The 25,172-nt window shown below is 33.9% G+C and overlaps 2 protein-coding genes across 7 annotated transcripts; both read left to right on the top strand.

The window, feature by feature from the left end:
- Positions 1-1,829: 1,829 nt before the first annotated feature.
- On the top strand, positions 1,830-14,987 carry LOC105349200 (uncharacterized). 6 transcript variants are annotated; one of them, XM_066067995.1, is made up of 10 exons: positions 1,831-2,138; positions 2,806-4,264; positions 4,397-4,547; positions 4,741-4,870; positions 5,038-5,079; positions 5,174-10,416; positions 11,080-12,311; positions 12,646-12,796; positions 13,005-13,140; positions 13,341-14,987. In XM_066067995.1, exons 2-6 carry the CDS (start codon positions 2,841-2,843, stop codon positions 6,001-6,003), a joined length of 2,577 nt encoding a protein of 858 aa, XP_065924067.1. In that variant the 5' UTR covers positions 1,831-2,138; positions 2,806-2,840; the 3' UTR covers positions 6,004-10,416; positions 11,080-12,311; positions 12,646-12,796; positions 13,005-13,140; positions 13,341-14,987. The 6 variants fall into 6 exon arrangements, with proteins under 6 accessions (XP_019918237.3, XP_065924067.1, XP_065924066.1 ...); XM_066067994.1 differs by having other exon boundaries at positions 11,080-12,399; XM_066067992.1 differs by having other exon boundaries at positions 11,080-12,505.
- A 2,627-nt stretch (positions 14,988-17,614) lies between these two features.
- On the top strand, positions 17,615-20,469 carry LOC105325936 (leucine-rich repeat-containing G-protein coupled receptor 5). Its single transcript, XM_011425735.4, has 2 exons — positions 17,615-17,816; positions 18,752-20,469. Exons 1-2 carry the CDS (start codon positions 17,814-17,816, stop codon positions 20,111-20,113), a joined length of 1,365 nt encoding a protein of 454 aa, XP_011424037.1. The 5' UTR covers positions 17,615-17,813; the 3' UTR covers positions 20,114-20,469.
- Positions 20,470-25,172: the final 4,703 nt, after the last annotated feature.

The raw sequence follows: 25,172 nt of genomic DNA, 5'->3' as shown, positions 1-25,172 counted from the left end.
TTGTATCTAGATGTCCTAGAAGCAAAACTGAAAGAATAATGAGAGCAACCATATAAAGCTTAGCCTAAAACAGATCTATCACAAAAAATGTCAATAAAAGTGTTTAAATTAAAGTTTAAATTAGATTCAATATTTTTATCATAAGTATAAACTATCTCTGTTTTAAGACATTAATTATCATTTGTATCATAAACTGATATTTATATATAATGTATAAGTTATAACAATGTTGACTAATCGCCTATTTCGCCAACTTCTTGTAGAATATAAAATCAGATGATAAAATTACTAAATAGTAGTGTATTTTCCGATATACAGTCATATTGTATATTTTATAGGATAAAATGAAATACATTGTATATCGGAAAGAACAGTAGTATTCTGTCAGAATAGACAATATTACAAAAAGATGCAAGTCTAGACGTTCAATTCTGAGTAAACTTTTTCAAGACCTCACAATGCTAACCGCTCGCGCTTATCCTTTGATGGTTGCATAATTGTAGGCATAAAAACGCAGATACGTTAATAATTATGAACGATTTGCTTTTTACAAACATAAATAAAAGTAATGAATAGCAAATTCAAAAAGTTCACTGATATATTTGTGGATACATCGTGGCGGGAACTAGGCGTTAGTTTGTTTATTTCTTTATAATTAAGTAATTTTACAGTTTTTAGCTATGTTTTAGTTGGTTTTGGCTTATAATTATTTACTTCTAACTAATTGTTAAAAACCTTTTTTAAAAATACCGGTATTTCCCACAAAGTTTTGTATTCATTAATATACAATTTCGAAATTCATTATCAAGTGACATTAGAAATATTCCATGCTTTCAAGCTGCATTGTTTTAACGCTATTTGATTGCAAATATGGCAGATATTACTCTTCAAAAAAATAATAATTAGCACGAATTATTTAGAAAAGTTGCCAGATGCATTCGGGGTTTTTATAGCCAAAACAAAAAGTACATCAAAAGTACATCAAGATTTCTTTCGAATTTACTATTGTTTTACCATGAAATTAAGACAACTATGTGGGACAATAAACTGCTGAAAGTTCATAACATTTTACCAGTTGGGTGGATACTTTATATACTACGTTAGAGACAAAATGAGATACTAATTATTGAATTCGATTTATCTTTCTAATGTGAAAAACGAATTAACAATGATTGGTTAACATTAGCTTTTTGTTGAATTTTATACGAACTATATCAAAATTTCCTGTGTTTTATTGTCATGAAAAAAACCCAAATAATAGATAATCTTATTTTGGAATCAAAGCGTTAAGTTTCAATGTTTAAAAAGTAGATTTACAGGCCATGGTTTAAGTATGTCCTCTATTAAAAAAACTCTCGGTCTTAATAAATCTATGGCATATATTTTTGGTTGAACGGCATTATATTCTTACTGAAACACTCTCTATATTGTTGAATTGTTTAACTCTAAGCTTGAATGTATACAAGATGCATAAACACACGTTGGTTTAAAAAAACATTTCTCATACAAAGCTGCGTCATTGTTATGTACTATAAAATTTGTGTCAGTTATCAGATATTCTCTCTCTCTCTCTCTCTGTCTCTCTCTGTCTCTCTGTTACTCTCTGTCTCTCTCTGTCTCTCTCTGTCTGTCTCTCTCTCTCTCTCTCTCTCTCTGTCTCTCTCTCTCTCTCTCTCTCTCTCTCTCTCTCTCTCTCTCTCTCTCTCTCTTCTGGGTACATTTTTACAAGTAACAATCCACTTAAGTACTTTTAAATGAATTTTTAATGTTTTTGACAATCTGGGCGGAGGGGGAGGGGGGAGGGTAAAATCTTGACCAGCTAAAAAACAACTTTATTCTCCATGTAAGTTAAACGTAAATGAGGGATTGAGCGGCGTTCCCTCCCTGCTCCCTAATGATTCTTGCCTGCAAACACAATACAAAACAAACAATTTAATTTTTCACGGTCTGTGCACACAAATTACGTAAAACTTGTTTATGCATTCCATACGTGTAACCTACATATTGCATTACAGATGACGTAAACGTGTTTACTATATTTGTTGTTTGAGTGTCAATCCCAGAACGGTCTTGAATAAAAATTGCGTTTTAAACTCCATGGATGTTTTTAATAAGAAAAGACTTCTTTTAAATGTCAGGTAAGACATCACAAAATAGAAAGTCAGTATAAGATAGATTCAATTTGGGTTGCTTTTTATTTCAAATATAACAAGTTAGTTTCGCTTTACAAATAAATTGAATAGAAAAAATAATTCTGTCTGTTGTATCATGTTTATATCTACATCGAATAAGGGCGGGTGTTTTTCTATCTTTTTTTGAAATCATAGAAATGGATAAAACACTAATTGACAAGTCAAACTGATAAACTTGGTACAGGCATATCGTGATCAGGAAAAAATCATTCTGCATTTGGCTAATATTTTTAAGAATTTTAACCGTTAACTGAAATTAATCTGGTTGGTAAATTCGGAGAAGACTTGTGTTTGCTTCTACTTCTACAGACGTGATAAATTTCCGAAGACAGTAACAAATCTTAAAAGTGATTTTGTTTTTATGGGGACCAAAAGATATTGTACATTAGTAAGATATTGTACATAAATATGCTTATTAAGAATAAGCATATAAATGACGATGCGTCGCAATGTTTCTGTCTAAATGTGTCATTTTTATCACCCTAGAATTTCGGAGTGCAATATTCGACTAGTTTTCTACGATGACATTCAATGGCAAAACAACTAAGAATAATATATACTTTCATTACACAAGTTTTATTTCATTGTTAAGGATATTTTTCTTTTCTTTAAGGGCTATGAATTCATTCAGATAGGAAAACCAATTCCATGACTAACTACGAAAGTATTGAGTTTGGAGTGGATCTCGTGAAAGCCTCTCAAGCAGAATACGACTTTCTGCACGAAGTGCAAGGTTTGGAGTGCTTAAGGAACGATGCGGTACTTCAAAATGCCATTCGCCGATACGAAAGTTTATGGCTTCCTCTAGTTGCATCTAAAACTGAAAACATAAATTTACCAGAATGTTTATTACCCCCGATAGATATAGCTTGGGTGTGGCATTGTCACATGCTAGCACCCCATAAGTACGCCGAGTATTGTCTTTCATTATTTGGAAATGTACTAGATCATTCTGTGACTAAATCAACGGATGCCTACGAATCAACAAAGTCTACTTGGCGACTTCTTTATCCTGATGAGCCGTTTGAGGTGAGCAGCGACTTAATAGACGGAAATATTCTCCATATCCAACTACACCAAAGTAAAAGTGATTCGTTTGATCTTTTGGAGGCCATTCATCGACAACAAGACTTTGTCTATAACATTCATTTACCTCATTACAGAGATACTAAGTTTCTCGAGGCTGCAGTGACAAGGTACAAAAAGTATCTTTTTCTGAAAAAGAAAAATCCAGCTGAGTTTCTTGTTCCATGTTACGACATTGATTTGGTCTGGCACACTCATCAACTTCATCCGATTGATTACGAACGGGTCACAAAGTCTTTGCTCGGTCGTCTGCTCATTCATGATGATACAGACAGCGATAGAAACCCAGGGTCCAAACTTTCAAATGCATATGGAAGAACGAGTAATCTTTGGAAAAATGAATATGAAGAGACATTTGCTACAGCTGGCGCCATGTATCGAGGCGATTCTCCAAAAGGAAGACTTTACCTCCTTACCCCTTCGGATATCGAACATATTTCTGGTAGAAAAACTGTGATCGTTATCAACAGTATTTCCATAACAAAAGTTAATAAAAATGACAAGAAGGATGTTAAACTTCAAATTTTGAGAACCAATTTATTCCAACAGTCCACTTTGATTCAAACATTATCTGGTAAAATGGGGAATATGACCTGGAATAATCAAAACTTACAATTCTCTTATGGTCCTACGGATAAAACAATTGACTTTAAGCTTACCGCTCGAAAAAAACTCTTTAGTGGAGAATCTCAAACTATCGGTGAATTTCAAGAAAGATTTGGGCAATTGATTTACAATCACGAGCTTCAGAATGGGGGAGTTTTTAAATCAGAAGGGAACATGAAATTGAAAAACATATCCATTGAAGCAAAATATATGGTAAGTGGGAGTATTGGACGCCTGTTTCGGGCCGATACCATATTACTTCTGGAAGCAGCTGGTTTTGAAGCAGATATTAATTTGCCGTCCAATGAAGATGAGTTATGGGGCCCTGTTCCTTTGCACAAGTCCAATGCTGAGAACATTTGTCATGTTGCCTCACACAGGTAATATTCGATAATTACCAAAAATGGCATTTTCGGTTTTGGATTAATTCAAGCAAATATGAAACGAAATTATATGATACGAGATTTTATCAATTTTCTGTATTAACGACAATTAACAACCATTTTTAATAGCTTACGGAGATTAGATGGAAATGTGATTTTCACTTGTCGGATCATACACAGCGTTAAGATGATGACGTCAGTTGTGCAGATTTTCTTCCAAGACAAAATGGCAGCAGTTGCTCATGTCATTGGAACCGAACAACTACCGATGAAATCACAGGTAAAATTAGATAGGTTATGTATATTGACATGTATATTGTTGATTTACAATTTGATTTGTTCAAATGCTTTTATTGCAAATGACGTCAAAACTACCAATTTCCCAATCTTTATAAATAAAATACAGCAATGTGTTAATTCAAAAGAAACAGTTCGATTAAAATCTGTGTGGATCATTACAATTTTTTCTTAAGATATCCGGAAACTTGTCATTGAACCCAAGTGAAAAGGAAAGAGCGATATTAATTAAAACAGGAGAGGGTGATTCAATGATTCTAGTGGGAAAATGGACTGGATTTGTTCGAGGAGTACCTGGTATAAAAGGTATTATTTTTAAAAACATTTGCCCATAATAGGTTGCAGTCGACTTTCCGTTAGTGGCATATCATAATATATATTTATAAAAGCAATTTGAAAATAAATGTTAATTTTTATCAAAGTGAATACTAGCAGTAGAGTGTGTCCCAATATTGGTGTTTGTATTATTTCAGGTAAACCGGGTCAGCCAGCAAATTTTAAACTTGGTATCCGAGGTAACCCACAAAACATTTCGAATATTAACATACATTTGTATCAATGTAATTACAATGAAGAGTCCTTCCTGATTCTAAAATTTGCATTTTTTAGCTGAACGGGGCAGGTCTGGATTTTTCGGCATCCCAGGTAACCCCGGTCATCTTGAAATCAAGGTATACAGAATTAATTCAAAACATTTTCAAAGGGAGGAAACCATTTCTATCCCTCAATATGACGTTTTAGAATTTGAGGGATTAACCTTAGATTTTCAAAGAGGGATAATAACCTGCAATGAAATGAAAATAGATAACATTCTTCATTATGTATCATTTTCGTTTTCCATTGCACTTCTTCACGTATTATGTGTGCCACGTCCTGCGAATTGGAAACCGGGAGAGTCTCTCAAGCCAAAACTTGAAAAAAGAGGAGGTAGAACAGTAGAAAGGTTTCCTGACGAAGATATCACCTTCTTGATGGCGGCTGGCTTACACTGCTTGACGCCCTCTAATCATTACATTCATAACAACGTCAATGCAAATCTTTGTGCAAGGTGTGCTTCCGGAGGAATAACGTCGAGCTCTTGTGGCATCGGAATCAGTCAAAAACTAAATGCAATTGATACAGAAAAAGATTGTAATGATGGAAAAGAAGTTGAAAATGCTGAATATGGAGGAAGTTGCGGCGGATGTGGTGGTTGCGGCGGTGGATGTGGTGGTTGTTTGAGTGTAATTAAAAGTGATGATATTGGTGGTGGGAGAGGTGGTAATTATGGCGGTGGAGGAGGCAGAGATACAAGTAGGAGTGCTACATCGAGTTATGGAAGTAGCTCGTACGGTACCAGCAATTTTGAAATTGTACATAGTTTCCACACAAGCTGTGGTAGTAGTTGTGGTTGTAGTGGAGGAGGGGACCATAGTGGTTGTGGGGGATTCTGTGATTAATATACATTTATTGGTATTCAAATGCAGAGAATACACTTTTTACGTAATGTGGTACTGTGAAATGAAGTTATTATTTGTCCCATTGAATAACCACAATAGTTTCTTTATATTCCATTTAGAATTGGCAAATTTATTTGCCATTTGATATACCATATATCAAAGCCGTTAAACTTCGTTACCATTCTTAATCATAGAAATAATTTAATCGTATTAAGAATTCACAGAATTCATCACAATGTTCCAGCAGAAGTATAATTGATAATAAGATATAGACACATATTATATAAAGTCAATGCAATTATACGTAATGTAAAACAGATATGTATGATATATGTTTGATAATATGATATGATTTTTTAATATCAAACATTCGTTTTTAAAAACATTTACTGTGTACAATAAATATTTAAGAAAGCTTGTTAGTCGTGGCAATTTCAAACTTTATTTTAATTCTATTTTTTTAAAAAAAATACATTATAAATGTTCTAGACAAATAACAAAATTATAAAGCCAACATTTCGACAAATTTTCCTTGAAGAATAAAAGTCTCTACCTAAAAATACCATATCTAAACTTAAACGACAGATATGATGCTTAATGTGTTTATCTACCAGCCTACTTAATATGATATGTGATTTAAAGACATTTTAAAAAGTTGAGATAATTTTAAGAATGAGTGTTGTTATCTTTAAATAACGTCTCTGATTTTCTTACGTTTAAGGTGTGAAGGTACACCTGGTGATATTATAAATATTGATAACTGTTAAAAAGTTTCAAATTTTGCAATATTCACCCTACAAAAATGTTATAAATTTTTGGAAAGGAACTAACTATAAAAAGCCCTGGCGGGATTCAAACTCATGACCTGCAGATTCGTAGTAAACACTCTACTTCATTGCGCTACGCTGTTAAGTAACAATTTCGGGAAAGAAAAGATTTATGAAACTATACTTGGCTTTATAGTTTATTTCAATAAGAAAATGTCAAAATACCACTTTACATGGGTAACTAATGAATGCATTTTAGTCAAACACAAAGTGCTGATCCATGCAAATAAATGTTCTAGAGAAACTCATTTTGATTCTTTTAATTTCAAATTAAACTTCAATATCATAAAACATGTACGGTGGTTTTTTTTTTTTAGAGTTCCTTAATATGTTCAAATTTATCGTTGTCCATATTTTCGTCAAAGCAATCGTTTTCGATTTTCTTTCTTTTAACTTTATAACTAATAAACATATCATATTGAAAAAATCAAAAAACATTTGGAATTTAAAGGGGCATTGTCACAATTTTGGTCCAATTCTATTTTTCTGTTTTTATCATTTACAATGCCTAAGGAATGCCTTTAAATGATAAAATGAAATTTGAGAGTCAGTCGTAGAGTTATAAGAAAGATACAGGCTCACAATTCTTTGTCATGTAAACAAGGCTCGTGCCCTGTTTTTGTTTACATCGGTTCAATATACCAGTAACAAATGCAAGCTGATTTGCCTCTGTTCTTTTTCATTTAAGCATGAATAAACAGTTCCTAACGTTTAACACATTAATTTTAGATCACAAAATGGAATTTTCACTTTAACATTCAAAATGTTAACAAAAGCTTTGTTTGAAAAGAAGTTAAGCTATGTAACTCGTTTAAAACTCAACAAATGACACTCAAATTTTGATTGCCTATTAAAAATGCTTACTGAAGATAAATAAATAAAAAAATAATTGTTGACCACAAATTTGTGAACATGCAAAAGAAATTGTTTTTATTGTGTATTTAGGTCAATTTTAGATAATAATAAAATACTTCGTATAGGGGTTATAATAATTTACATGTTTTACTTACGTAATAAGTATTTATAAATTATTTAAAAAGAGAGCCTATACACACATTTTTGAAATTAAATACTGTAGATTGGCAAATATTCACGATGGTTTTAATTTCACTATGTTCGCAATTTATCGTTTTTCCGCTAAATTAAACCCATTGTAAATATCACCATAAGTTTTTTTTAAAACGTGTTAATGCTTATACTTTGATCAACTGGTTTTCTTGAAGCGTGAAATTAAAACCATCGCGATTGGGTATTTTTTGATATATCGTGAATTTTTAACACCATGGAATTAAAACGACTTACAGTATTTATTATTAATCATTTATATTTTACACTACTACTTCGTAGGTTTGTTATTGAATTAATACGAAAATATATTTATGGTTGATTAACTTTAGACGGCGAGGCATCGCCGGCTATGAGATTCATTAACCGGATATACAAATGAAGTCAGTCAGTGACAAACCTAATAAGTGTTTTGTTTTTACCGAGGACTATCAGGTGAGACAAAATGTGATGATCTATAAAAATGCATGTAAATCTTGCACAGTTGAACTATTGAAAATTCTCATTCTCACCTTAAAATAGTCTGAAAATCTTTGCTGCACCTTTATAAAGCTTGTTACCTTTCGATGTGTTATGTTCCATTCAATTTTAAACATCTTCTACCTTTCATCTGCAGATGTTTAAGCAAATCTCAACGCTGTCATTTTATTTTGCCCCACACAAAATAAAGTGCCTTCATTTCAAAACGCAACTACTCTTTTTTGAAAATATTTTAAGAACTGACGTAACGCAGCTTTTGTATTCAATGTTATGAAATGTCGAGATAAGTAAGCAAATTGTCGACCATATTTCCGATTATAATTACACCAGCCTAGGAAAGAAATATATTTCGCAGTCATGTGTTATGTTTTAACCAATGAAATTTTGGTATTCTAAGTCTGGGGAAAAAAAGTATTTTAATGTATTTTGCTTACATGCAAAATTTAAAGATGAAAAAGTGTTTATTGCTCTGAATTACATACCAAAATAAATCTTAATCTTTTAAATTAATTGGTATGCATTCAAAGAAAAAATATCAATATATGAAAATCTCACTGTAATATTACCTGTAGTTATCAAATAGGTAGTTATATGCCATAGCGATATGAATAGCATACCGGTATTCCGTACACCTAATCTAAAGAACCATAATTTTCTAATTTTCGAAAAGGTTACCACGTACTTTGTTTTCCTACAAAGACAGATTTACATCGATTGCGTTTTTCCTCCTTTTATGCTTAAAAACCGATTGTAATGCAGACCAAGATTTTTAGAAACTGATACGACTGAAATCTACACAATTCAATTCCTACCAGCTTAAAATTGGACGAAATCGGTAGCAGCCAAACAAAAGACATAGACTGCACGATAGTGTCATGTTGATGATAAAGTAAATTCTCATATATAGAAGAAATGGCTATTTCTTTTATTCAATGTACTAATCTACATAAACAATGACTTAACTACTTTTACTTATTCTTAATGATTAATTCATCCATTTTTATCCAGAATTATATAAATATAAACAATGAAATTCTTAATGATTCATGCAGGCTAGGAAGACAGATATCATTACAGAACGAAAGATGCCTGTGAAATACCTATGTCAAAATCCAAGTGGCATAACTCTGTCAAATATTGCTCGATCCTGACCAAATACAAACTTGACTCTGATCTATTATTATTAAGATAAATCTGTATGCCAAATATTATATCAGTTTAAGTAACATCTGCGAAGAATTTGAGCGGAAGCTGTTGGTGGTCCGAGCGACTGGCCAACATACAGACAGCCGCAAAGCAATATGGCTTCCCCTCCTCAAAGGGGCGCATAAAATAATTAACATAACACACTAACACGGGTTGTGTACTTTTTCTGCAATGTTCTTATTTTCATACCAGCATGAATCACCAAAGAGAGTAACTTATTATTTAAATCAAATATATGTAAAAACAAAACCTGGGGAAAAAAATTCAAAAGACGGTCGACGGATAACACACATGTACAATAACAAACCATCTGAATATCAATGGCAAAGAAGATTAACTGCCAATAATTTCTTGCGTTTTGAAATTTATAATCTCACTTGAAATGAGACATATGAACACAAACACATTGTATTTGGAAAATAATGTTTTTTATCCAAAATAATTAAAACTAAATTAAACGTTTATTGATAAATTATTGACAATGAAAAGAAATTATTTTCATAAGTTTTGAAGCACACACAACATTTGCACTTAACCTTCTTTCTTTCTTTCTCTCTCTCTCTCTCTCTCTCTCTCTCTCTCTCATAATTTCAGCATGATTATAAGTAAAGCGGCAGTTTGTTGTATTTAAAGCTATAATAGGATTGTTTATGCACTGTTTATTCAGAGTTATGTCCGTCCTCCGTTAAAAGTCTTGTTATGTTCTCGAGTTAGCAGTATATATTCTATTATTAAAGCCTCGCTGTTCTAAAAGCTTCAATTAAGCTTAATTGTCAACTGAAGAAATCAGAGAATTGTTTACATCAACTCAAGCTACGAAAAAAGTCAATTTCATGTAAGTTATATTATTTTTTCGAAATTGATTTGCAATATTTCTTGTGATGAAATCACTTGAGACAAAGTGTGGTATGAATAATAAGATCATATTTTAATTTGTCTATGACTGAGAAAAATAAGTTTTAAAAAATGTAAACAGTAAAGTTATAAACGTCTTGACATGCGTATAAACAAAGGGTTTGTGTCATTTTATGGGGACACTGGCGATATTTGGGAAATACCCTTTTCAGTCTGCTCTGCGGCGTTTTAACACTCTGACCTAGTTTCGTTAAAGGTGTATACATGTATCTTTAAACATAGTTTTTTGTTCTTCAGCTCTTCTTCCTGCTATCTGCCCCCCCCCCCCCCTTGCATTTTTACAAAAAAAATCCAAATCTTCACATTTATAAATTTGCGATAATGATTTCTTTCTTTCTTTTAACTCACTGCCTAGCAGATTTGCTTTTTATTTGTTTATTTACTTTGTTAATAAGAACAAAACATAACTGTTTCAACATTGTTTTTATTGAATTTTGCGAATACTCCTACCTTCTTCACATTTTGATAACGAAATTACGATTTTATAAACAAAATAATTACTTTTGTAAATAATGCATCATTTTCGTTATAATTTTTCTCTAAAATTCTAATATTTATTCTAATGAACTTTCAGTCTATTTAGATGTGAAAATCCAAACTATGGCTACGGAAATAAGTATTCCCTTTGATGTGGATCTTTTGAGTGCTTGCCAAGCAGAATATGACTTCTTGCTTGAAATTCAAGGTTTGGAATGCTTGCAAAATGAGGCAGTCCTTAAAAATGCCATTCGCCGCTATGAGACACTTTGGCTTCCTCTAGTTGCGTCGTGCAATATTTTATCAGAATGTTTAGAGCCCCCAGTTGATATAGCTTGGGTGTGGCATTGCCACATGTTATCTCCACATAACTACGCCTCGTATTGTAAGTCGTTATTTGGAAAAGTGCTGGATCATTCCGTTACTAAATCTACGATTGCTCCCGACATAACAAAGTCACGTTGGTCTAGTTTTTATCCTGATGAGCCATTTGATTTCGACTCCTCTATTACTGAAGCAAACTTACCGCAAGTTCTCAAACACCAAAGTAAAAGCGATTCGTTTGATCTTTTGAAGGCCATTCATCGACAACAAGATTTTTTCTATAACATTCATCTACCTCATTACAGAGATATGATGTTCCTCGACGGTGCGTTGAAAAGGTACAAAAAGTATCTTTTTCTGAAAAAGAAAAATCCAGCTGAGTTTCTTGTTCCATGCTACGACATTGATTTGGTCTGGCACACTCATCAACTCCATCCAATTGATTACGAACGAGTCACAAAGTCTTTACTCGGTCATCTGCTCATCCATGATGATACAGACAGCGATAGAAAACCAGGGTCCAAAATATCTAATGCCTTTGAAAGAACAAGGATCCTGTGGCGTGAGGAATATCAAGAGGCTTTTGCTTCACATGGCGCTATGTATCGCGGAGAATCACCAAAAGACAGACTTTACCAACTAACGAAGTCTGATATAAAAAATATTTCAGGTCGGAATGCTAAAATCGTTATAACTGATATAAAATTAATCTCTCCGCATGAAGTTGCCAAAATTGATGTTAAGCTCAAAGTATATAAAACAAATGTATCGCATAATCCTTGTTGTATTCAAAAGCTAACAAGTAAAATTGGAAATATGAACTGGAACAATCAAACCATAGAATGTTCATATGATCATACAGATTCAACGCTTGTCTTTGAGCTAGCCTCAAGAACTGCTTTCGGAAAAGGATCAAAAATAATTGGTGGGTTTCAAGAAAGATTTGGACTGTATCTGCTAAAACCTGAGTTTCAAAATGGTGGCAATTTCAAATTTGAAAGAAACCTGCAAATGGTAAGCACAATATCGGCAGCAAAATGTACAGTCGCTGGAAGTATTGAACGCCCGTCTCTTGCCGGCATCGTTTTATTTCTGGAAACAGGTACCTTTAAGGAGGCTAACATTCCAACCAATGAAGATCAGTTTTGGGGTCTTGTTCCCGTTTCAAAATCCGATGCTAAAAACATTTGTCAAGTTGCCACGCATAAGTAATTTGAAATTATTCATAACTTGTATCACTCTGTGCGAATAAATAATCTATTCTTACTCAAATGTAACAATTAGTGATATACTAGTTTATTTATATATACTCATTGATATAGATATAACCATTTTTCAATTCTCTTAGATTGCGAAACCCGAATGGAAATGTCGTTTTTACTTGTCGGATTATACACAGTGTCAGTGTGATGACTTCAGTCATACAAGTTTTCTTCCACGACAAATTGGCAGCAGTTGCTCATGTTATTGGAGATGACCAATTACCAATGAAATCACAGGTAATGCAAAAAACCGATTTAGGCGCGTAAAATAAAAGTTCCTTGAATTGTTTCATCAATTACTATATAAAGTTTATATATGTTCATTATTTTTTTTTAATTTATTTTCATTCTGGATGTGTTTCATCAAATTACAATTTTAAGCTTATATATACCTACTATTTAATGCATATATGCAGCTACATTGTAAACTGCATTGGATTTTAAGATATCCAGTCCTGGAATCACATTCCTCAATCCAAGTGCGGGAGAAAGGGCAGTCCTGGTAAAAACCGGACGGGGTGATTCCATGATAATAGCTGGAAAATGGTTTGGATTTCTTCAGGGGAAAGAAGGGGCAATTGGTATAATTCTTTTTAAACTTTCTATTTGATATCATGATCCACCTGATTGTTATTATGAATTTTCCTTTTATTATGTTTGAATTGTAGAATTATTCATTTTTATAACATGTTATCAAGAAAATTTTAGCCGATGCTTTGATAATTAATCAAAATGACCATATTTGCTTCGTTGAAACGTGTTTTAATGTCGTGTTTTACAGACAGACCAAGTACATCTGGTAATCCGGGTCATTTAAAAGTCAAGATAAACCGAGTTATCTCGAAAATACTGCCAAACGAGGAAATAATCCATCTCTCTCAGTACCACCCTCTACAATATGAGGGACTTACTTTAGACTTTGATAAAGGTATTTTAAGCTGTAGTGAACTGGAAACGAAGAAGATTGTAGAATATGTGGCCTTTTCATTTTCCGTTGCCCTCCTTGATGTTCTTTGTGTTCCACGCCCTGCTGGGTGGAAACCGGGGGATTCTCTACAACAAAAGCTTGTCAAAAGAGGTAGAAGAAATGTAGAAAGGTTCCCTGATTATGATATGTCATTCATGGTAGCCGCTGGCCTGCTGACCTTGACTCCCTCTAATCACTATCTCTATCACAATGATAACGCAGACACCTCAACAGATAGAAAGTGCTGTACTTTTGATTTACGTCAATGTGTGATAGATTCAAACACAGACTATTTGTTAAGTAATGGGACTGCATTAGAAGGTGGCTGTGGTGCTTGCGGTGGATGCGGCGGATGCGGTGGGTATAGTGCTGCGCAAGCTAGCGGAGGCGGCGCAGCAGGTTGCGCAGGGGCTGGTGGTGGCTGTGGGGGAGGATGCGGTGGTTGCTAAAAAACTGCCACAAATGCTCCTTTTTATAAACTCTTAAAACACATAGATCTGTTTTCATACTAAGTACTGTATACAGGGTTATTTTCGCCCCGTGTTATTTTCGTTCTTTTACACTTACAAACGGTTTTGCTCGGGCTTAAATTCGCCCAGACCTGCTTGTGTAGGCAAGAAAAAGCTTGGAACATTGGAATTCGCTCGGTCTTAAATTCGCCCGCTGATGAGGGCAAAAGGGCAGAAATAAAACGGGGGCGAATATTTCCTAGTATACAGTATTGTCATTCTCTCAAATAATGTTTACTGAACTGTTTGAAAAGGTGTCCAAATGACAGAGGTATTAGAACCATTTTAACAAGATCTTAGACTTTCAGTAGGACGTAGTTTTATATTTCTTGCGTCAAAACAAGTAAAACATGACGGGGTTTCAAGCGAAATATGCACCGATTGCATAGTCTTAGCTCAAAAGGCAGAAAAATAATGTTGATTTCAAAGAGTCATGGCTGAGTGACTACCAATGAAATAACCATGATTATGTCACATTATATAAAAAGTGCCTGTTTGGGAGGGTAACTGTTGAAATTGACACCCCGAGAAAACCATTGTCAACCGACGCGAAGCGGAGGTTGATAATGGTTTTCTCGGGTGTCAATTTCAACAGTTCGCGTCGGTTGACAATGGTTTTCTCAGGGTGTCAATTTCAACAGTTACCCTCCCAAACAGGCACTTTTTATTTTATTATACTGAATGTCTTAATTTTAAAGACAATTTTACTGTTTTTATACAGAAATAAAGTGAATTTTACGGCGAACCGTACGCGCGTAATTCACGCGCATGTAACAATTCGTTGTGTTACCCGTTACCAAGTGTGTTGCTAACGCTGAGGGTAATAGAACGGATTACCAACTATGTCTAAACTAATCAGATTTCAGTATTTAACATGAAAGTATAATAATGCTTTTTGACACAACTACCCAAAGTCAACGCTCTTGTTAAAATGGTTCTTAATATAATATTTTTTAAAAAAAAGCATTGTATACATGGAACAATTTGTCTCCATTTTTTTTATTTACCCTTTTCGCCCTCGTTGTCAACGAGTTATAAATATTATGCCTTATATTTTCTTTCTTTAAACTCAGCATTGTCTAGGCGAACTCAAAACAGACCCTCCCACCCCCTCCTTAGGAAAACAAATTTTGAATCCGGACATAGTGTACTGCATTTCATGAAAATACCTTTGATTCAACATTTACTAGAAGTGGTCATCAGATTATGTTAGTATAATATAGAAAATGCTTGTACCAAATATTCCATTTGTTTTAAATAACGATAGTTTTGTCAAGACTTTCATACAAATACCTATGATGTTTTGTTATCATTGTTTTCTTGTTTAATCATGTGTACAATTTGAATACAATAAGGTTGATTTATCAAGCTTTGATTGAAACAAACATTTTTAGTCAAACTGTGATCATCTGATGGCTTTTTAAATACAACAGTGACTTAAATTGACCTTAAATTGACCTTTAAGTGCGTCTGAAACAATATCAAAGTTAAAAAGTTACATGTACTAATAGGGAACAAGTGAAAAGCTGTCAATGTGACAGCAAACCGGGTTTTCTTTTATGTAAACTGTATCCATAATCCATGTCAACCCTTATCCAGTGAAATGGAGTACCCTACATGTATATGCAACATTTTGCCAAAAAATGACTAAGTTCAAAAGCTGGTATTTTTTTCATAAATTATCGGAAATCAAAATCCTAGCAATATGCACACCTCTGATATATGTACAATTGATCTGCAAAAGAACAACTTCCTATCTTGAGAACTGTAGGAGGAGTTATCCGTACAATGAGGGTACCCTATATGCAATATTTTGCCAAAAAATTCTAAGTTCAAAAGCTGGTATTTTTTCGATAAATTATCGGACATCAAAATCCTAGCAATATGCACACCTCTAATATATGTACAATTGATCTGCAAAAGAACAACTTCCTATCTTGAGAACTGTAGGAGGAGTTATCCGTACAATGAGGGTACCCTATATGCAATATTTTGCCAAAAAATGACTAAGTTCAAAAGCTGGTATTTTTTCGATAAATTATCGGAAATCAAAATCCTAGCAATGTGCACACCTCTGATATATGTACAATTGATCTGCAAAAGAACAACTTCCTATCTTGAAAACTGTAGGAAGAGTTATCCGTACAATTAGGGTACCCTTTTGGCAGCCGCCCGCCCATCCGCCCGCCATTTTCACCATTTTAATAACCGGATTTTTCCGTTGGAAAACCCGGTTAAAAAAGGTTATCTTCCGGTTTTTCGCCCGGGACCTTTGATTCGTGTTCTAAGTTTCAGCAAAATGCTTTTCAAAACTATGTGTCGAAGGAACACTTCTCGCTGATTTTATCATTCTGTTGTAATCTTTATATCGCATTGACTCTACTTTAGTTCAAAATCTTCCTAAGAAAAACGCCATAAATGTTTATTTCTTGTCATGAAACCCTTAAAAATTGTATTCTATCTGTTATTGGTCGATTTTTTTAACCTATTGTGTTATGATATGAATGATAATAATGTAAACCAATATGTAGTTATATCATTTCTTATTGTTTTACGTTATATGTTTCTGGCATTTGTTTGAGAATGTTGTGAAGTACATGTCACTGTGATTTAAATGTTTAATCAGGGAATTTATTATACAATATCATACTAGTATATTGAAATAGTAATGTAGAATGTTCAGAAATGAATATTCCATGTTCATATATACATCTGACAGCTTTTATAAATTTCTTCTAAATAAATTCAAATTAACATTTGAGTGGCATTCCTTACAATGTATAAACAAGTGAATCATATATGTATAAATCATGATACTAGTATTCTTTACATTACAAGATGTGATACTTATTTGTTCCAATTTATTACCAATTATTAGCAATAAATTCCACCATATTCATGTCATTGAACTGTTATTATGAAGAAGTATAGAGACCCATGAAGTCCAACCTTGTTGAGGGACGGCCTCACTTCTGAAATAAAAAATACATGTATATCAAATAAAAATGTATGTGTTTTGTAAAAGAAACAAAGTATATTGTTGTAACGTTTTCTTAATTCATTTTTATTACAATTTAGCTCCTTTTTGTCTGCCTTACTTTTATATACATGTATATACATTATTTCATATTACTTTTTTTTTGGGGGGGGGGCATATATTTTCCTCCACGGAGGAAGAAGTAAAAAATAAAATTAAATCGATCATTGTTCAGTGTTATAGCAGGTATACTGCAATTCTCTAACATGTATCAAAATCTCAGAAAGCTGACAAAATTTCAGAAAAACTTAGTGAGGAGGGGGAGTGAAAAGCGAATCACATAATCAAGCATTATCAATCGCGCTATTTACTTATTAATTTAAGAAATCTATTTCCCTTGCAATCATCTCTGGCCCTAACATTATAAGCAGGATACCTCAGTTATCTACCCCCATCAGATTTGAAGTCTCCGAAGCAACAGTCTGTTGTCATTAAGTGGAACAGATAACAGTCTTGAACTTCCTTGTCTGATCTGATTGGAGCTTTTTTCTTGGAAACACAACGTTTTCAAGGACAAGATATGGAGGTCTTTGATAAGAATTGAACTCATGCTATCTGCAAACATAATGCAAACCTAAATAATTTTGTTGTCTTGAATTAAATGTTCCAAAATCTTATTTTTGCTAACAAGACAAGATAAAAGACTCAGGGCCTATCGATTGAGAAACCTCTGGGACAGTTTGCGTTTTCGATTCGATAAGAGAAGCACGTTTTCCTTTTTATTGGAAACCAGCTAATACAATGGTGAGTGTCATTACCTAGTTTCCTTTAGAAAACTTTTGCTTTTTTAATCAGTTTTTTCCCGTATCGAGTTCCGAGTTTACATGTATATACTCTGGTAAACTTGATTTAAGGGGGAAAATTCATGCAATTTCATTCTTGTTGTAAACGTCATAAAAAAATCTTCTCTTCAGGTAGAAACAAGGATATATAAAGATTACAATTCATTTACAATAGCATAGGAATTTATCTGAAAATTAATTAACTATTATTTTCTTCTTTTTTTTTATTTATGTATTCATAAGTATACATATCTTTCTATTAATTATTAATCGCCTTATTCTAATCATTTTATAGTGTGGGTTCTTCTGAAATGCCTTATCCTCATTACCTTTAAAAGGACATTGTCACGATTTTGGTCAAAAATTATTTTTTCGATTTTAATGTTTATAATGCTTTAGTAAGGCATTTTTATTAGGCAACCAAAGTTTGAGTGTCATTTGTTGAGTTATAAGCGAGTTTCAGGCCTTACAATTCCTCCCAATGTAAACAAAGCTTTTGTTAACATTTTGAATGTCGAAGTGAAAATTCCAGTTTTATACCTAAAATGAATGTTAATCGTTAGGAAATGTTTATTTGTGCTTAAAATGAATAAGGATATAGACAAATCATTTTGAAAAATTTTTTTTACTGGTATATTGAACCAATGTAAACAAAAACAGGGCTCAGAATTCTTCGTCATGTAATCAAGGCACGAGCCTTGTTTACATGACGAAGAAGTGTGAGCCCTGTATCTTGCTTAAAACTCATCGACGGGCACCCAAAGTTCATGCAGAAATGCATTCATAAAACGTTGTAAACAATAAAAACAGAAAAATAAAATTTGACCAAAATCGTGACCATGCCCTTTTACGTGGTGTGAATTATAAGATATTCATCAGATATGTTTTATATTACAGCTATTTCTAGCCTTAGCCACGCTGCTGTTGCAGATCGTGGAGCCCGCGCCACTTTCACTGACCTGCTCACTCTGCACGTGCACGGGAGACCGAGTAAGCTGTAGGGGGGTAGGTTTGACCTCCATGCCGCGAATTGACAGTGCCTCCTTTAACGGTTATCACCACCTGGACCTGAGCAACAACTTTATTGGCAACGTTCATCAAAATGATTTCCATAATCTTAACCAACTAAAAGAGCTGGACCTGAGCGGCAACTACCTGTCTCACATCGACCGCCATGCGTTTTCAAACATCGCTAACATATCCTTCCTCAATTTGTCCACTAACTCCATAGCTTCTCTGCCTGACGCTCTTCTTGATCTCCATTCTTTGGAGACATTGGATGTTACGAGCAACCCGATTCCTGACAATCCAGTAACCGGCTTTACAGATGGTGTCATGCGCCACCTTGGCACCAAACTCAAGGAATTCCATTTCGGAAGTGACACTATTCATACGTGGCCAGTATCTACGAACCATTTACAAGCGCTGGAGAAGCTCGAACTGAACGGAAGTCTTATTTATTACATCCCGCCTTATTTCATGGATGGTTTCAAGAGCCGGCTTATGTCGTTGACCATCAGAAACACTAACTTGCCGACCACACCCATAATGACGGGATTGAGGAACCTGAGGGAACTCCATTTGGACAACAATCCTTTTCATAACTATGGCATATTGCCTAACTCCTTTACGGGGTTAGATTCCTTAACCACCCTGAGTTTAAGGAGCGATCAGCTTACAGAGTTCCCTCCCATTTTGGAGCTTCTTCCACAACTGACTAGTGTGTCATTGGACGGGAACAGTTTCTACTACATCAGTGATAACGCCATTACCCTCATCAATAGAACAAGAATATCAGAACTGAGTCTCCGAAACTGTCATTTAGATCGGGTGCCGGGTTCTTTAACTGGAGCCAGTCTCCGTCAACTTACTAGCATAGACCTATCAAACAATAACATCAACAGCATTGAGAGGTATGACTTAAAGGACCTGGTTAATCTTCACAAATTATCCATTGCCCACAATCCCCTGCAGTACGTTTCCGAGGAAGCCTTGAAGTTTCAATCCTTGACCATACTGGACCTGAGCGATACTAAACTAAAAACTATACCACGCGCCGTGCAAAACATTCCACGCTTGCATGATTTGCTTTTAACTAACAACGAAATCGATTGTACCTGCGATTTAATCTGGTTCGAGAAACTGTTGAAGGCTCGGCATGGTAGTTTGAACGTAACCGGAAGTTGTGAGACAATTTATCGCACGGTAGTGGAGTATCTCAATCAGTTTATTCCAAAATGTCCGGATTATGTCCGTTAGATATAAACAGTGTGATTGCAATCTTTCAGAAATAGGGTTTGGTGGGTGGAGAAATCTTTAATTTACTGTTCTGTTTATATTTTACCACTCAGACGGAACAAGCTGACACATCTCAAATGCAACAAAACAATAATTTATTGATTCTACCAATGTGACTTTCTTATCCGAGGAAGAGTTAAATTCATATATACTTTCTTTTTTGTAAAATTAAAAATATTTTTGTGGGAAAATATTTCGATAAGCCACGTAATCATATCATACTTGATTTTAGAATAAACAACCAGCAATTATTGGTAGTTTTCCTGTGTTGTTATAATATGAAGAAAAAAAATAATCAATAAACAGTATATACCTTATTATTGTTTTAATGTTAATTTAAAGACATATTGTTATGTGTCTTTATTAACTCAAGACCAGTTTACTTAGGTTCAAAATAAGTGTACAGTAGAAGTAATAAAGATAACAAGAGGCCCAATGGGCCACATCGCTCACCTGAGCAACACTGGCTTTATATGGGCGTTCAAAGGATATTGTGCCATGTGGCCCCTCGGTAGATTAACCAAAAATGAATATCCGAATTGTCACTTATTTTTGCATATACTTAATCTTTGACATATTTACCTTCATGGAATACCATTTTTACCGAAAATAAAATCATATGCAATATAACTAAATTTTCAGTTGGTGTTCACGGTTAACTTCCAGTTCCCTTTATTTTATCCCCCCCCCCCCCATCACTTTATAAAACGATTAAAATACATGAGAGCATAAAGGTACATTTTCTCCCTCCACTACTTGCTACTTATTGTATTTTTAAAAATTCTATATGTGAAAGAAGAAAAGTGTACCTCAATGCACCAGAATGAATGCGCTCAATTCCTCAATTTAAAAACACTGAAAAATTTAATTGGCCTTCTCCATTATAGACGATTGTCATTTACCAGGCATGAATTCATTTCGTATGACCTTTCATATCCTTACTCATTTGATTGAAGAAAATAAACTTAACTGAAAATGTTGTCACATATGTTAAAGAGCTATAATTCAAATTAATGTATTGGCAGGCATGTCGCTCTATTGTACCAAGGCCCATCCATTATTTTCATCTTTATTAAAAAACAACAAATGTGTATAAACAAAGATGATTTTCCATCGCAATAATTTTTTAAGAACACCGATAATGCTTTTATCCTCATAATAATAATGTGTCAGGCCTATGGAAACTGTTTAAAAGGCATTGTTTTCATTTACTTGTGTTCAAAAAACTATCAAAAATTTGTGTAGATTTTATGCAATTCATCGTTGAAGAAGGGGCACCAGAAAGTAATTACAGCATATCATCCTTTTAGCAAGACATTTCTATTGATCAACCAAAATTTCAGTGTCAATCGTAGAATCATAAGCAAGATACATAGCTTGGTTTGAGTCATGTTTTTGTTCACATGAGTTTATTACATTCAACTTAAGAATGTTAAACTTGGTATTTCCTATTCAGCATAGCTGCATTTAAAATATAAACAAACTAAAGGATGACCTCAGCTTTGTGTACAAACATATAGTAGCATTGTGCGCAAAGCTCTGTATCTTGCTTATAACTCGAAGCTTGACTCTCAGGTTAGTAAAATTATAGGAATTTGTAAACAATTAAACCAAGAGAAAACTGCACTAAAACAAAGAGAAAACTCAATTTATTTTTCATCATATATATACTTTAGTTATATATTTCTAGCAGCGAGAATAATCTCCGTTTAGATTGAAATTGCTGAACATCTTAATAGATCATGTTGCATTAATCAAGTATTACGTAAAAATAATACCGAATTACACGCACCACCATAATTTGACCCCCCCCCCCCTGGTGGCCCCACCCTATCCCCTGAAGTCATGGTTTGAAAAAACTAGAATGAATCAACACTACCTGAGGATGCTTCCACACAAGTTACAGCTTTTCTGGCCAATTGGTTTTTGAGAAGAAAATTTTTTAAAGATTTTTCACTATGTATTCCTGTAAAATTCGACCCACCCATTGTGGCCGCACCCTACCCCCGGGATCATGGTTTGAACAAATTTGAATCTACACTACCTGAGGATGCTTCCAAACAAGTAACAGCTTTTCTGGCCTACTGGTTTTTGTTGAGAAGATTTGTTTCTATGTATTACTATGTAAAAATTTCGACCCCCCATTGTGGCCCCACCTTACCCCCGGGGATCGTGATTTGAAAAAACTAGAATGAATCAACACTACCTGAAGATGCTTCCACACAAGTTACAGCTTTTCTGGCTAACTGGTTTTTGAAAAGAAGATTTTAATGATTTTTCTCTATTAATTTGTATCTAAAAATTTGATCCCCCATTGGGGCCCCACCGTACCCCCGGGGATCATGGTTTTGACAAACTTGAATCTACACTACTTGAGGATGCTTCCACACAAGTTACAGCTTTTTTGGCCGATTGATTTTTGAGAAGAATATTTTTAAAGATATTTCTCTGTATATTTCACCTCAGGTGAGCTAACAATTATTTATGTCTCTGCTTCATGTACACGCAGTTATTATTTCCATCAGCAAAATTAATCTCCGTTTAGACTGAATAGACGAGAAAATACTTACAACTAGCCTAAAACACATTGCAGTAATCAACTATTACGCAAAAACCACACCGTATTACCATTAGAATTTGTATTTTAGTTGTTAAAGTACCGTACCTGTTAATGTATCTTATTTTCCGCAAGTAACGGTCAGCTGTCTTACTTTCCGATGTCTACATTTGATTGGTACGTAAAAATTACAAAATACAGGCGATAGTTCCCCTAAGTTACAAACCGTAATTCATGAAAACGAAACGAAAATCAAAACAAGCTAAAACCATTGTCAAAGGTGAAAATGTCAACGCATTGGAATATTTAATCTCAATTGACTTCACAAAATCGGCATTAATGTATCTTGCACGTTTCAAATATTCCTTTCGCACGCAAACTGTTCCACAACAACCAAATTCATCTTTGTCAGATTGACCTATTTCTTATACGTTCAAAATGGCCGCTTCTTGTTTCAAAGAGGGTTTTGAGATATGGAATACCGAACCCGAAGTTAAACTGATTGACCCTCATTCTCTCTGTCTTATTATCATTTCCGTAAATTACTCAAATTTGAAACAGAATTAGCCCTTAATTTTTGCAATTGATATTTTCCTTCCCATAAGGATAATTTATGCTAAAGTACGTTGAATTTGAGTCAGTAGTTCTTGAGAAGAAGATTTTTAAAAATGCACCCCCTTTTTCTACAGTTTCGAGGTTTTCTCAGCTTTGAATAAAGATAGGTCTTTCATTACTGCAATTTATATTTGCCTTTTCATAAGGATGCTTTGTGCCAAATTTGGTTGCAATTGGATAAGCGGTTTTAGAGAAGAAGTTCAAAATGTAAAAAAAGTTTACAGACGGACGGACGGACAGGCGGACAGACGGACGACGCACAAAATGTGATCAGAATAGCTCACTTGAGCTTTCAGCTCAGGTGAGCTAAAAAAATAAGTTGAGTTTACAATACAGTAGGTTGTTAGAGTTTGCTTTTGGAAGAACAGACTTTAAAAATTTTCTTATTAAATCTTGACATTTTTTTTTAGTTTTTCTACATTATAAGTATTCATAAGCTCGTTAAATTTTATAATATTTGGGTTTTCATAGTATCTCTTGGACAAAAACATTTTTCTATCCTTTACATAATTTGTACATTCTAAAGTATAATGAAATTCATTCCAATGCTATTATAGTCACAAATTGTACATTTTCTTAGATTTTTACCAATATTATGCCATCTACCTATTTCTATTGGGAATTGATAATTACATATTCGTTATTTTGTTAACGTGATCCGTAGATCTGTAGGTAAAATCAACAAGTACTTTTCTAAATTGAAATTTGTTTTAAAAATTCTATAATTAATACATTTATTGAGTAATTTTGTATAAACTGATTTTGTAATATTTCTTTAACAATTGACTTAAGCCAGTTATTACTACATAATGTTTGATTTTCCCATATTCATGTATGACAACCCTCATGAGTTGAGAATATCATTTACACATTTTATCCATGGATGTATAAAAGATCCATTTTTGTAGCATCTATAAAAATAACAATACGTTACATTATTATAGTGAGTTTACTATCGTGGGCTGTTAAAACACTCACTTTATTCTTAAAAAACATCCTTATTTTATAAAAAAAAAATTAAACCTTTTTATTTTATGATCTATTTCTAAAATTCACATTTTCAAGTAACACATTCAAATAAGAAAGGCATGCAACTCCGTACTCGACGTCTATCTGCCTTTCAGTGATTGTATATTAAAAGTATGATACACTATGAAATATGTTCACATTGAAATGATTGTTGATCGTTTCGTTTTTGCTTTCTTTTGTTCATTTACTTTATTTTAACGAGACACCGATTGGAAATACATCGATTAAATCACTCACATCTCGGTAAATCTTATTTGTTCGGGTGCATCAGCTATAAAAGAACGTTAACTAAAGATGTGGACTTCTAGCATGAGTTTGACTTGTAAATGACTGGGAAAAAATTAATTTTTTTAGGGGGAGGGGGTCAACTTTTATACTTATTCGCTATTGATGAAAATAAAAGTACCTGCGGTAGTCGAATAGCGGGTCAGTAGATCGAAACTATACCCATTGCGTTACCGGGATAAACACTAAACTATGGCGATATATGGGTTTAATTCGCCATATTATAAAAAGTAAAAGTCACGAGTTTTCGTAGGATCCTTAAACATGTTCCTTGCAGGCAAGTAGCATCGTTTTTTTTCTTGAGGGGGGGGGGGGCAGCAGGCATGATTGGAACTTTTAAAATATCACTGTTTCTTTACTTATATCAAATTAAAAGTGGGGGGCAACTCCATGTTAATTCAATTTTTTGTATGTAAATTTAAGAACAAACTTTGCTGCGCAAACAAGTGCCCCCGCCCCCCCCCCCCCCCCCCCACGTGCCTGCCTTGCGATAAACCCTCACTTCCGTTGATTCTAGATGGACGCAGTTAGCAA

This window comes from Magallana gigas, chromosome 8, assembly GCF_963853765.1.
Source record: "Magallana gigas chromosome 8, xbMagGiga1.1, whole genome shotgun sequence".
NCBI classification, from domain to species: domain Eukaryota; kingdom Metazoa; phylum Mollusca; class Bivalvia; order Ostreida; family Ostreidae; genus Magallana; species Magallana gigas.
This window is presented reverse-complemented; position numbering and strand designations above follow the sequence as displayed.